Source organism: Lytechinus pictus, chromosome 4 (genome assembly GCF_037042905.1).
Source record: "Lytechinus pictus isolate F3 Inbred chromosome 4, Lp3.0, whole genome shotgun sequence".
Lineage (NCBI taxonomy): Eukaryota > Metazoa > Echinodermata > Echinoidea > Temnopleuroida > Toxopneustidae > Lytechinus > Lytechinus pictus.
The window spans coordinates 10,840,742-10,855,772 of NC_087248.1; the positions used below are offsets into that span (position 1 = coordinate 10,840,742).

A 15,031-nucleotide genomic window follows, 5' to 3' on the forward strand; every position below is an offset into this window, starting at 1 on the left:
CTAAAAATGTGATAAGTCGCAACAGGGCTTCCACAATTGGTTGTGCAACTGTTTTAAACTATTTTTATGGTTATAATATATTTTCCACATGATTGCAACAGTTTTGAATGTCTTCAAAATGTAGATACTTGAGTATGAACATTGTGCTTAGGCCGAGATTGGCTCAAAAATACTACAGGTTCTGCCCCCCCCCCGGCCTACATGTATTTCTGTGACTGACGACTGTACATGTAATTGATAGGTGACTTATTCACGTCAATGAAAATTCATATCAGTTTGGAATTAATTAACTTACATGTCATGTAGATTAACCTTATGATGCCAACACACACAAATTGGATTCTTTACACCAAGTACATGTATGAACTGATCTTACTTTTTATTACATTCGTAAATGATAAATCACATCAGTACTATAGTCTGCATATCACAACATGGCATGCAGCAAATTAAATGCAATTTCTCATAATCATGATCATAATAATATGAATATAGACAAAAGTTTATCTTTATATCTATAGTACTAACAGAATTCATAATCCTCTTCATTGAACCACATGGGTGGGGAAGGGGGGGGGGGTGTTGAAATTATCTCACCCTTTTTCTCAAGTTTAGGAGTCGATCACAAAAAAATTGTCAAAATAATTCATACATGAAACTTATCAAACCTTTACTGATACATTCCTGTTATCTGTCTGCTTTTATTAATATAGACCTAACTTAAGGGTGCTCATGCCCTCAAAAATTAATATTTCCTGGAAGTTATATTTTCAGGCTTGCCTTTTTAGTAAAGATAAATGAATGTAGTTTTGAAATCATGAGGGACAGTTTACTATACCATGTAATAACTTTAAAAAAGACAAAAAACCCGACTAGACTTCCATGCTGATTTTGCTTATTTCTCAGCAATTACACTATCTCTTCCAGAATCCTTTGGCACATATTTGATTCTGAACAGACTTCTTTATGAAACTGTTACCACAACTGGAATTAAACTTTGATTTAAACCTATTCATTTTCCATGATTCATTCGTTATTTCAAGCCAGAGAGTACCTTGTTAAATTACACATTGTGTAGCTTTCAAATTAAATGGTGGAAATGCTAATATTACAGCAACAAATAAATAAATGAGAGTAGTTTTTCGGTCACATTTCATCAAATTATATTGGTGTTAATCAATGATAGAGTACTGAAGCTAAGATTTTTTTTGCATTTCAGTATTTTTTATACCAGATCTCGGTGCAGCACGATGGAAAACATCAACGATGCAAATTTGAAGAAAGGAGCACTGGTTCACTTCTGTTCACTGATCAGTTTATTGGCAACCATCATCCTACGTTGTTAACACAAGACTGGCCCCTCACATTCCTCACAAGTTTTGTGAAAACAAACAGTCTTATCATAAGTAGCTTTGAAAATTCACTATTTCTATCATTTTAGGCTGGTCTTAAGAAGCGTAATATGATGAAGAGCTTCTTTAGTCTCTCTTGATTCATTGTCTAGACTGACAAAGCTTTTCTCCAAGGCATGAAGCACTCTGTCCACACCTTCAACCGCACTGTGTACATCAAAGAAAAAGAAAAATACATAGACAATGTATAAACGTGACCTGCCACCCAATACCAACAATAAGTCACAGAAATTGAATTTTTACATTTTTTCCATTGAGCTTGAAAAAGCAAGTACTAAGCTTAAAATCAGAGGCGGATCCAGGATTTTCCAAGGGGGGGGGGGATAAGCAAAAAAAAGGTCTTCATTTCAAAGGGGGGGGGGGGGCACACTTCTGTTTTAACGGCATTTGTACATTACAAATTTTAATTTTGCTTCTCAAAGGGGGGGGGGGGGGGAGGGGACGGGCTGGCTTGCCCCCCCTGGATCCGCCAGTGCTTAAAATGATATATAAATTGTTTACACTGATCAATAATAACCCATACAGGTGCATAATTGAAATTAAAAGAAAGGTAGTGACGTAAAAAAAAAAAAGGTGAAAACAAGGAATAAAATTCAGGGTTCATCCAAGCATGAGGTGTGCACATGGTGCAATCTAGGACCGAGTCAAAACATTCTTTTCTTTGACAGGTGACTGCAGGTGATTTTGGGGTCAGAGACCGACGGACCGGTGAAGTAAAGAAAAATTGCTTTCGAAATTCAGTTCACCAGAGATCGCAAATATCAACCACTTTATTGATCTATATTGATCTTTCTTAGGTCGCTAATGCTATCTAAAAACTTTCACATAATAAATATATTTCCAAACTTGTTTTATCATCCAAGTAGAGCTATGAAAATAATAGCATTGAGTATGATTTCTCAATTTTCTTGCTTGAATTCATTGTCCTGTAACATTATTATCTGGTTGTGTGGGCACATCTATTCCATTTGTCTGTTTGCGACTCTTAGTTATTTTACACATGCTTTGTCTATAACATTCAGCACCCTTCTTTTTTACAAATTTTTTTTGTAACCTATTATCAGCTTTCTTGTATTTGTCAGTAAAATTGAACGAATGAAGATATCAAAATAAAATTGGATTGAACATATGAATCTTAGAAGAAAAAAAAATCCTTGCTAAAGAGGTTTGGGGTAGATTACTAACCTCAAATCCTTCTGGGCTTGAATCCAGATTAGAATCTTGCTCTGTTTGACGAGTTGAACAGCGCCCTCTGGGATCTCACAAGCCTTCACTAACACACCTATGATCAAGTCCTTAGTGGAAAGAGAAAATAAATAATTTGTTTATTTCTTTTGACATTTCAACTACATCATTTAAAGCAGAAACGAACCAATAGCACCATTTCTAGTCCTCAACTTTGTCATCCTGGGCACATTTCTGACCCATAATGCTGGTGTAGTCTAGCAATATAAACCTAGTTGAATAATAACATGCTAATTAACTACTCAACACATTTATATCGGAATAATTATGCTACCAAGTAGCGAAACAATTACTTTTCGTCTCGAAACATTTTAGTTTTTTCTATACAAATCCCATTATAGGTCAATTTATTCTCTTTGGTATTTATAGTAGATAGCTGAAAACATATATTTTAAGACTATGTATTTATGACACACAGTCAATGAGAGACCACACACGGTTCACTCCCCCTTTAAAGTAATCAATTTTGTTGTTTCACTTCATATATCATTCTTCAAGAAGCTGCAACAAATACTAATTTTCTACTACTAATGATTAGGCAACTTATAAAGCTCTTGGATCTAATCTTCAGTGAGCAAAGCACTTGTCTAGCTCTCATTACTGATGGCAGACACAGAGTTTCCAGGCAATGTTCCTTGTCACAATGTCAACTTAGACACAGTAGCATTACATTTGCAGTAAATGTATATAGTCATCATTAGCAGCATTTATTTCACCCAGTATTACACATAAGAAAATATTTCCTTATATTAGAGTTCAGATGGTTGGGAAAATAACTCAGAAATTCTGAAAATAGTTATATTCTTCATGAGCATTTATTAATGTTATCTCCTAATATCCTCATGCAGGAGGTATAGGTTTAAAAAGAGTATGTACGTTCCGTATCTTACCCCAATAGCCTTTTCACAGAGAGGAGATGCATAGAAAGCAAGTAGGGTTTGGAACACGTTGGACTTGGCACAAAGCTTGAAATCAGTAGGGCTACGTAGACCATCCGTTAGAAAGGACAAGAACCAATTCTTCTCACTCTTGTGCTGTGAATACGTACAGGAGAGGAAGAATTATAATACTATATATTATTTTGATTTTGTATTCATTCATTGATTCATTCACTGATCAATTCACTGACTGATTGATTCATTAATTCGTTTATTGTATCAATTGATCAATTAATTCATTAATTCACAGATTTATTCATTCATACATGTACATTAATTTAATGTATTGATTAATCAATCAATTAATTCATTCATTGTATTGATTGATAAATTCATTCATTATATTCATTCATTCATTCACTCATTCATTCACTCATTCATTCAATCAATAAATCAAGCAATCATTCATTAATTCATTCAATCCATCCATCCATCCATTAATTTATTCACAGATTCATTCATACCCAATACTGGAGTGCATAGGCGATGGCTTGTAAGTAGTCAGATGTAGGTATTGCTGACGTTTCATGTAACAGCATCGGACTCATAAGACAAAGACAAAAGTTGCAGCCTCTGTCTAGATTATGGACTAGGAGGAGATAGTTGGGGAGAGGACTAGTTAAAGGATGAAAATTACCTGCATTTCTGCTCCAACGAAGAGCCTCGGGAAGAGCGGTACCTTGGCGAGGTTCAGCTGAGGTTTGAACATGAGATATGAGATAAGTATCGGATAGAGGGCGCTCTCCGGTTGTAACATCTGCTGGATTGACCTAGCCAGGAAGACCGTCAGGAGAGATGGGATGTACTGGGTCGAGGAGGACACCGAGTTCCGAAATATCCCAAGGATGAAGGCAATCTGAGGTGGGAGATTAATAGAATTTTGTTATATTAACCCGTTAACTACTGAATTCTGTATTTCTCATAGGCTTTGTATAAAGGGATCACCTTTTACCAGTAAACAATGGGTTAACCTATTGACTACTGAAATCTGTAATTCTCATAGGCTTTGTATAAAGGGATCACCTTTTTCCAGTAAACAATGGGTTAACCTATTGAGTCCTGAAATCTGTAATTCTCATAGGCTTTGTATAAAGGGATCACCTTTTTCCAGTAAACAATGGGTTAACCTATTGAGTCCTGAAATCTGTAATTCTCATAGGCTTTGTACAGGGATCACCTGCTTCCCATAGGTAACGGGTTAAACTTCATGCATACTGACACTTGATCAAGACCAGTTCAACGTCAGGTTTTCTTTCCAACAGTATCAACATATCAAGAGGCATGAAATGTATATTATTTTCAATTTTCAAACACAAATACTCTTACATATCTTCAATATCTATTTAGCAGTATTATGTGATCATAATAACTGTCCTTTATGAATAAAGCAAGAAAAAAATGCCATTTAAAACAAATTCATAGCAAATAACTTTAATCTTATTTTGGTGTAACCAACAATAACTTAAAGAAAGCCAAAATTGAAAAAATAATGTTCTTTTGATTTCTTTTTTATTGGCTGAGTATGAAATTAGAAAGAAACCCACCTCTCTCCTTCCTCTGAATCTGGCGCCCTCTAGATGCTGAACAAAGCATGAGAGAATGTGATACCCTGCTTGTCTGACATCGTCATGACGACTGGATAAAGAGGCTATCACAAAACCTAAGGCGTTGGATTCCACAAAGGTCTGACAAGGCACAAGATTTTCTGAAATCATAAATAATGGAATAAAGAACTGTGCATAACAGCGTGTCCCACAAAAAACGCTACACCCTAAACTGCAATTCATATCCTACAACTGGGGGGGGGGGGTGTTTCACAAAGATTTAAGTATGACTCAGAGTAGCACTTAAATTCCGATGCGCACATCATATTCAACATGCAATCTTAAAAAGTAAAAAAGAGGAAATTCCAAATGGGAGCTACATAAATACACATATGGCAATCAACTACACAAAAATATGAACAGAAATAATAGTATCATTTGGGACTGCTAAAAACTGGCAGAATGATAAATTACCTGGTTGGAGGAGGTGACTAAAAAGAGGAAGCAGAAAACTAGGATCATACAACTCTGACTGTATCTCAATATCTCCTGCGCATGATTCACCTGATACATCAGGCTGTAAGAAAAAGATATAGGAGAGATGGGGGAAAAGACTGATAATTATAGAATGAAAAATATTACATAAACACACTTGAACTGGTTTAGACTGGTAAGAAGTAGAAGTAGGTTACAAAGTTCATCAGCTGACTTTGAATGACACATGTCGTAAATTACAATCGCATACCATCAGTGTGAAATTCACATTCCCGGTATGCAGAACAACAGGTGGTACTGGATGTAGATTACAGGAAGGGTGAAATCTACCACTGAGTAATTTTTTGGATGAAAATTTGTAAACAAGTAGGAATGCGTAATTCACAATAGATGGAGAGCACTGACCTAGAGAAAAATAAATTCTGCAGTCATGTGACTCATTAAAGCCCTTGATTGAGTGAAGGCCAAATTAATTTTGAATCGTAGCCAATAGTACGATTGGTGTGACGTCATAACGACTAGATATTTAATTCACTTTTATTCTAAAAAGGATGATAGCATAGTCAGAGATTAGAACATAGGTATTCGTACAATGACTTAGAACATTACACAGTAGGACACTACATACCTCAATATAAGCATCAAATTCTACTACGTTTATTCACATCGTAAGGCGTGCGGTGGCCTATACAGATATAATATTACCCCGGGAACCTGATATTGGCCTGCACACAATGTAAGCACTTTCTCCACTCATTTCCAAACTCAACTGACAGGCATACTACCTAGGCTGTCACATCTTACCAGATACCCATTTACACATGGGTGGAAAGGGGCAATATCTTGATTGATGCCTTGCCAAAGGATACTAGACCTCAGTGGGGTTCAAATATGTGACCCCCTGATTATTTGGTAAAAGGCAAGAAGATCCACTACACCACAATGTTTCTACAGATATATCTTAAAAGTGCTTAGAGAAATCATCTTGATGTATCAAGAGCTATATAAAAGCATATTATTATTATTACTATTATTATCATTATTATTACTTAGTATTATCATTTAAAGAGGCACCTGCCCGCAAGATTTTAATCTTTTTTGTTGCCTCTTCCCATATGCTGACTTCTTATATGAATGTGTAAATTGTATTTACTTTTTTCTACATGTATGTTTCTATTTTGCATTGTATTTTGAATATTTTTATGTGGTGAATAGACAAAATTGAACACAAACAATCGTCAACTTACATGTAATGACTGGTCCAGTGGGAACTTGAGCATGGAATCGTAGAGAACCTTGGTGTCCAGAAGCTTGAGGACATCCTCCACACTAGGTTGCTTCCACAAGGTTCTCCCTAGGGCTTTCCTGGCTGCATGCTGCGTTACTGCCTCCTTGCCCCATATGTAAGGCCTGGATGGGACAATTATCAAATGAATGTAAAATATGCTGCATTACTGAAGAGCACGTAGAGACTTCTGATAAAGGTAGTTTTAAGCACTATATAAGCAAGTGTAGTTATGACTAATATTATTTAAATTCACCCAACCTTTGAATACTATCACAGCACTTTTCTGGCTGAATGCTGAGATACTGCCTTCTAGCCCTTAGTAAGGGACAAGGCGATTAAAAAAAGCAGGAAATTACGCAAAGTACAGGTCAAGAAGTGCTATCAACTTGCTATCTGCTTACCTAAACTGTGCAATTTGTGCCCAGGAGTAGCCCCAATAAGTTTTTAAAAAGCCCTAATGCTGAACACACATGCCCTTAGAAATCAATAATTATTCATTTTAAGTGGCTATTTTTTCATTTCTTTAATCAATTCCTACCATGCACAGAAAGATTTGCGAAGAATATCATAAAAGTCGTTGACCCTGGTCTTACCTGTACTCCCACATGTGGGCATTGTTCTTCTCATAGATATGCATCAGAGAAAGCAGTCCCCTATCACAAACTGTCCTCCTTGCAGTGTAAGCACCTAGGAGAATGGTGAAGTGGACAGTATTGCAACAGGACGGTTCTCTCTGGGATACAGCGAGTAGTAGTTTCACCAGTGCTCCTGTAAAATCACAAGGAAGATATGGGGTGAAATATGGTCAAACATGGGATTATTGGTAGCAAAGGCAGGTCTGTTCAAAAGAGAAAATTGTGTTTCATGCCTGTACATGCCTTGCATTGGATGTTCACATTCCAAATCTTAATGTATTATACATTTTCCATTTACATATTCAAACAACTTTCCTTAATTTACTTTGAGAAGAATTTGCTTGACAGACGTATAACAAAACACAGCAAATCATGACTTTTTTGGAGGAGGGGGGGGGGGGATGAATTCCTTGAGTGAACCTTGTTAGAAACATTCCAATGTAAAGACATGGAGCGTTTGCATAGATTTGCATAACATTGCCACAAGAAAGTAACTTTATATTGTGAAAACATGTAATTTCTTTGCAGTAAAGGCCAAATAAATTATGAGAAATTGCTTAAATGAACCAACATAGATAAATAGAGATAATTATAAAAAGACTGCACAAATTTCACTCTGACTGTGCCCCCAAATTACAATCAATATCATAAATGATATAAAAACAGTGAATATATGGTCCAAAGCACCTTGAAATCCTCATAGGGTTTCACAGTAACCCTGTTTTCTCAATATTAAAACAGCTTAAAAAACCTAAATTTTTTTTTTTCATTCAAAATAATATTTACCTTTCGTTTCAATGGGTACATCAGTAGACTCCTGACCAGGCCCCAACATGCTTGGAAGGAACTTGGAATGTCCCACGACTGCATGGTAGAGCTTACTCAGTGGCATGAACTTTCTGCCGGAGTGACTGGCACAGTAGACTAGCTCCACCAACTGGGTTAGCAGATCCAGGAAGGCTGGGTTATGATACTGGGTCTTCAATCCAGAGATCACAAACTGCTTCCAGGTCACTGCAAGGTCACGGTTCGACTCAAAATCTTTCAGATGCTGTTTTAGGAGAGCAAATATTTAAATTTTGTGTAACTTCATGACAATAAATAAGCTGATACCGAATGCCATACTGTACATGCGAATATTCCAAGAATACACTGTATAAATCTTGATGGAAAATTATTTCAGTACATATAATTATCATGGTAGCAGTCATTAGTAACTTTTATAAATATATAATTTTTCTAGTGATGCTGAATTTAATGCAAAACTATTGCTCCATCAAATTTTGCTCCAGATCCAGTTTCAGGAGATTAATATAAAAATAGTGTTTCATGAATCATCAAAGTTTAAATCAAAGTTATCTGTAAAAAAAAATCAACAGATTTCTAAAGTACAAATTTGTCCGTAAATGGGTTACTGTGTGAGCTGTTTATTATCAGCTATGTTTTTACTGTAAATAAACATTTTACATCAATAAATATAAAAAAAAAGTGATGGCAAAGTCTTACCTCAAGCATGTATTTGATGGGAATAGACAGTTCCTGGAACTGGTCCTGGTTCTTTTCGGAAGACTTGAATTCATTGACCAGACTCAGAAGAATGGAGCGGAGAGCTTTCTGCTGCAGAACATCTCTTCTCTCTATATCCTGTTTCAGTAAAATTTCTATGATTCCTTTCAGGACCTCTAGTTGGGACCTGCCAAAATAGACAAGTTTAAAGCAAATAAACACAAGTAGATTGAAAATTAAGGCATTATTGAATTCCTTAATAGTTTTCTATGCTCTGGCAGCACCAGGGCCCCATAATAGAAAGGTTAGCAATAAATCGCTAAAATGAAATGGCATATGAAGACCACTGTTGCTCAGTAGACTTACTAGGAACCAATCAGAAATTTTTTTCTTCAAATTAGCGATTAATCGCTAACCTTTGTGTTATGAGGCCTAGGTTATGTTGTTTACAAGTATTGGGTTTTTTCTAAACTTCATTATCATAATTATGCAATTTTACAATTCAATCTATCAAAATTGCAGCATTTCTATCATTATTTATATTAAAAAGCAGTAACCTCAAGATTTTATGTTGTTCAAACAATATAATTCAGTTGAAATTTTGTAGAAAACTAAACAGCAGAAACCAGCATTTCTATTGACACTTTATAAAAAAATTAATTCATCAGTTTCGTAGCTACTTTATATTTCTGGAAAGTAATCTGGATTGTCATACATGTACTGAAATGCAAGCAAACAAATTTCTAATAGTTAAACATAAGAAAGTAATTGAAATTGGAATGCATGCACAACTTACTTATTTAGTGAATTGTTTTGAGATGATGGTAGATCCACTACTGCATCAAACAAGGCTCTCAACTCCACCTGGGGTGCATACGGTAAAAGAAGACACAGAACTTCTGATGATGCAGCAGCAGGAATTCTGTCTGTTGATGTAGTACCATCATCATCATCGTCCTGGTTACCAGGATCTTTTAAGATATCATTCACAAGAGGTGTCCAGCAGAGTTTTTGGAGATGCTTCCTGCATCGGAGACCTTGACAAGGAAACAAATAGATCTTTCAAATCTCACACAAATTTTGAAACCAAACTCACTGCATACAGGTATAGCATTGGGACACAGCGTGTCACACCGATAGAGTCTCATTTTTGTGCTTTAAGTACATAGCCAATGGCAGATGAAATTCTTAAAAGGGTGGTTACTTCTTATTCTGGACTGCTTATTGAATTGCATTTAATTTAATTTACGGTAAGGTTTGGTTGTTTAATGGTAAGTAGTGAATTTTGTTGGAAAAACAGAGAACAAATGATGAAGAACTAAAAATTTGATTTTGCAATCTTTTTTTTGTGAAAACCTATAATGATGACATCTGGAAAAAAATATAAAAAACTCATAAGTGAATTAGGAGTCAAATATTCAAATTTTGTTTTTTTTTACAAATACATTTACATATTTTATTAATAAGTGTTTCAGTATAAGCTTGGACTTACTTCGCTTATTATCTCCAGCTGAGGACAGATAAGCTGCTATTGATGGGTACAAACTAGCTATGCTATCTTTTCTTGTTTTCTTCTGTGAGCTATCCATGATCCAGTCCTCAAATTGGCAAGGATTGGCCTTAATAAGGATTGGAGTGATCTCATCTCCCATCTGAAAAAAAGGAGAAGAGAGAGGGAGAGAGATGGAGGGAGGGGGGAATGATATGAATACATAAATTGAATATAGACAATCAATTTGTACAGATAAATTTAATTACAGAGTAAATTAAATTTTCTATAGAGTTTTTCAAAGCTGTAAGAACTTGTAAGGACTTCAGGACAAAGGGGCTGATAATGATACATGTACTTCAATCTAATTTCACTATTCAGTGTAAATTTCATTAATACAACATTCCACATTACATCTTCAAATTATTTCTTTTCGATCTTCAAATCGTTTTTTTCATCTTCTTCTTCTAAGGAAACATGGACTAGAACTCTTTACCTGCTTACGCTGCTGTCTGGAAGCTTCCAAGCAAACAGAGAGGGCTCCCTTCATATCAGAATCTAACGGCAACAGGTGAGTGTGCTCCTTCAAGAGTTCACCAATGGCTTTCAACAAAGTCCATGACTTCCGTTCAACCGCTATGGCTAGGATATCCTTGACATCTATAGTGTTCAAACAGTCTGACCCTGAGGGATGTTGGTGTGGCACTTCTTTGACAGCTGCATAAGTGCCTCTGGAGGATGTGACCTTTCTGTGATCCAGGCTCCTGTAATTGGACTCTGAAGATGATATCCTTGATGCTATAAGGAGGTATTCCCCTGTTAAACATAGTAGTCCTCTGGATTCAAAGTCATAATTTTGGTCCTTGGCGATTTCTTGCTTCATGAAGGACACAACTTGCCTGAGGACACATAGACATCTTCCTGGATGGATGTAACCCTTGAGACTAACCAGGAGATCAATGACGACTCTGGAATGTGCCTCATTCTCAGATGGCACCAACAAAGTCCGAAGCATATTCTCTGCAGCTGCAACTAGTACCCTCAGTTCTCTCTCAAGTTCAACTTGGGGTACAAACTCCTTCAACACAGTCAACACCTCCCTGACCCTATCTGTACATGGGTCGTATCTAAGCCCACATATGATTGGATGCCTCAGGATTACAGTACTCAACTTGAGCCAATCGCAGTCCTCTTTACTATAGCTATCTTCATTATCTATTTGGATATCCATGGCATCGGTATTTTCCTGTGATGGTTCACACTGTTCTCTCAGCTCTTTGCAGACATCTTTTGATTTTTCTTTTGCTTGATGAAGTACAGCCATAAATATGTCAGTGTAGAACTGTGCAGCATCATTGGAGCTCTAAAAAACAAACAACAGGATAGAATAAGGTGACATCATAAATCTCATATTATTTTTTTTTTCCAATGCAAACATTTTTTCTTTTCATGAGTATACTAAAACAATAAGGCTTTCAGTTTCAGGATAGTGAAAATTATTTATTCATAAATTAAATTTGAATGATGATGGTTAGTGAACACTTAACTTGGACAATTTAACCTGAGAGAACTGGGCCCTGTCGCATAAAGCTTAGCAATTGATCATAAGGCTAATTTTCAATTGTTCACACGTAATAATGAATGTAAATCAATTGCAGATATCAGGCCTACATGTATGATCAATCGCTAAACTTTATATTATTATTATTATTATTACTTATTATTTGTACTGCGCTTTTCCCATTAGGCCCAAAGCGCTTACAATGAATTAATCAAATGTAATATTTTAAAAACTACAAAGTACGAAAGAGATGAGTTTTTAATGACTTTTTGAAAATTGCTAATGTTGGAGACTGTCTAATTATTAGTGGCAGGTCGTTCCAGGATTTTGAAGCCGACACCGTAAAAGTTCTGTCACCAGCTAATGTACGAGTTAATGAATATGTGAGGCGAAGGTGATCACTGGCCGACCTAAGTGCTCTAGTAGGTGTATACAGATTCAAGCAGTTACTTAAATACTGTGGAACCTGTTTATTCAGTGTTTTGTAGACAATCAAGAGTAATTTGAACGTAATTCTCTGTTTAAAAGGAAGCCAGTGAAGAGAATTAAAGAGTGGTTGGGAAGGATGATCTCGGGAAACCTGTAAAATTAATCGTGCTGCCCAATTTTGTAGTCGTTGAATACGAATTAATTGATTAGAGGGAATTGTAGAAAGGAGCCCATTGCAATAATCGATACGAGACAGAACCAATCATAGGTCCCTGACCAAGCTTTGGTTACAAAAAAAAAACCCACCTATATTGCTGATGGCTGATGTGATGACAAGCAAATTATTCCACTTAGTCACAAAAAAGTGGAATTTGATAGCAAATAGCAAAAGTCACTGACCTCTTGATTGGTGCACGATCCTACATAAAGTAGACACTGTTGTATGATGGGATGGACTGCATCCTGACCAATAGAGGGCACACTATCCATGATATCCTGTTTTATGTTCACATCCTTCTCTAGCTTTGCCCTATTCATGAAGCTTTCTTGGAGTAAAGAGGAAAATGTCTTCAGTGATGATGAGGACTGCTTGGCCTTTAGCTGCCATTCAAGAGAAAAAGAAAGGTTTGAAATCAACAAATACTATAAAAAAAACAAAGGTAGAAAATATACATACCACAGATAACTCTGCATGTCCCATGACAAAAGGAAGCAACTCCTTGCAAAGAAATTTGAGTAAATGAGGAAGATTTGTCATTGTTTTTATTCAGGGATACCTGGTTTTAAAACATCTATATTTCACAAATTGGGTCCTATCTGTCTCTTATCTCGGAGCATCATGTGGAGCATACAGAAAATATCCAATATCAAGAAAAAAGTATTTAAAAGAAATTAAGAGTTGCTACCTTCTGTCATGAGATGGCAAAACTGATATTCTCAAGAAATTTATGATTATATAATTTAAAGGCAAAAGGGCTATAATGATAAAGTAACATTGAAAAACACAATGACAATAATCCAGATGATGTCATCCCACAAAAATAGAAATACAGCAAAATAAACCTAGACATAACAAAATAATAACATTTATAATTACCTTGGATACTTTGATTTGTCTTGACTTTGGAAGCCACTCATTGCAGTATGATAGCAGGCGGTTCCAGCTGGATATGACCGGTTTGGTCTGGTTCTGGCTGGATTGATAAACCAGGTGACAAATGACCCTTGGATCATGCTGTGTGTTGAGGATTGATGTGAGGACTCTGGAAAGGTAGTCAGCAACTGAGAATGAAGAAATTCAAATAAATTAAACGGTTAAGAAAATGGAAGAGCAAATGATTTATTCGCATTTCTAGTTAAAATAAATAATAACTCAAATTTGTATTTTCTATCCAGGGTACATGTAGCTTCTTCAGTGTAATATGCTGGTCTTCCAGAGGCCCTGAATAAAATGTCTTTTTTCATTACCCTGTCCAACCTATTTTTAATATGCCTAACTCCTGGATAGACGGCAGGTCATCCAATTATAAAAGTTTTGGTGGAACTCGGCCAGGGGATCGAAGCCACGATCTGTCACAAGGCGGGTGCTCCACCACTGATATGCCACGCCAGGAAACCCAAGAACTATGTTATCAAGCTCGCCCCTGCATGTGCACATTTGAGGCTGAATTCTGAAGAGTAATATTCAAGACCTAGAATTGTCATCATGGAATATCCTTTGTTCAGTAGCTTTGACTGTTCAAAAGTTAACATGCACATAGGCTGTTTCACTAACTATTCATTTGCTAAAATTGTAAATTCTACCACACCTTCAAAAACATTTGTCCTATCATAGCAAATATGATAAAAAAAGGATCTTATCATATTCTTTTGTCTTGTTCCTATCTAAGTTTGCAGTATACAGTATATGAATGTTAGGGTGAAATTCTTCTACAATCCTGATACTTGAGAGAAATCCTAATACCCAATCATATCTGTTTCTTTGCTCTTATTTCTCTACCAGGAGCAATTAAATGCAAATACCTTTTCCATTTTCCTCCATTGCACTGAACTCTTCTAATGATGCCGGTACAAGGGCACTACAGGGTAATGATCCTGATTGACCCAGGTCAGGGGTCATTACCACCTGTTCTTCTTGTAATTGGTCAGTTTGCATGACATCATCATCTTGATGGGAAGCAATGATTGGTATCTCATCCATGTCTAAGATAGCTGTGATACAAGGAGAGAGAAAGACTTGTAAATCACCATTGCAAAATACCAAAGCCAAAGTCACTTCTCTCCAAAAAGGAAGAGAGACTATTTTAAAGATTCTTTAGCTCATCATCATTACCATCATCATCCTCATCATTACCATCATCATCATCATCATCATCAGTATCATCATCATCATCATCATCATCATCATCATCATCATCATCATCATCATCATCATCATCATCATCATCAGTATCATCATCATCATCATCATCAGTATCATCATCATCATC

At 36.1% G+C, this 15,031-nt stretch overlaps 1 protein-coding gene across 1 annotated transcript in view; it reads right to left on the reverse strand.

Annotated features, from left to right (window-relative positions):
• Positions 1-362: 362 nt before the first annotated feature.
• The window catches only part of LOC129259039 (nucleolar pre-ribosomal-associated protein 1-like), a 29,323-nt gene continuing 14,654 nt past the window's right edge, over positions 363-15,031 (reverse strand). Inside the window, exons 14-29 of the mRNA XM_064098365.1 lie at positions 14,565-14,753; positions 13,639-13,823; positions 12,942-13,142; positions 11,049-11,915; positions 10,556-10,715; positions 9,860-10,100; positions 9,064-9,250; positions 8,344-8,608; positions 7,516-7,690; positions 6,882-7,044; positions 5,614-5,716; positions 5,140-5,300; positions 4,233-4,451; positions 3,548-3,691; positions 2,598-2,707; positions 363-1,559 (exon numbers count right to left, since the gene is read on the reverse strand). Of these exons, the coding sequence (XP_063954435.1) occupies positions 1,433-1,559; positions 2,598-2,707; positions 3,548-3,691; positions 4,233-4,451; positions 5,140-5,300; positions 5,614-5,716; positions 6,882-7,044; positions 7,516-7,690; positions 8,344-8,608; positions 9,064-9,250; positions 9,860-10,100; positions 10,556-10,715; positions 11,049-11,915; positions 12,942-13,142; positions 13,639-13,823; positions 14,565-14,753 (3,497 nt within the window). The 3' untranslated portion in view covers positions 363-1,432. The remainder of the gene's footprint in view (positions 1,560-2,597; positions 2,708-3,547; positions 3,692-4,232; positions 4,452-5,139; positions 5,301-5,613; positions 5,717-6,881; positions 7,045-7,515; positions 7,691-8,343; positions 8,609-9,063; positions 9,251-9,859; positions 10,101-10,555; positions 10,716-11,048; positions 11,916-12,941; positions 13,143-13,638; positions 13,824-14,564; positions 14,754-15,031) is intronic.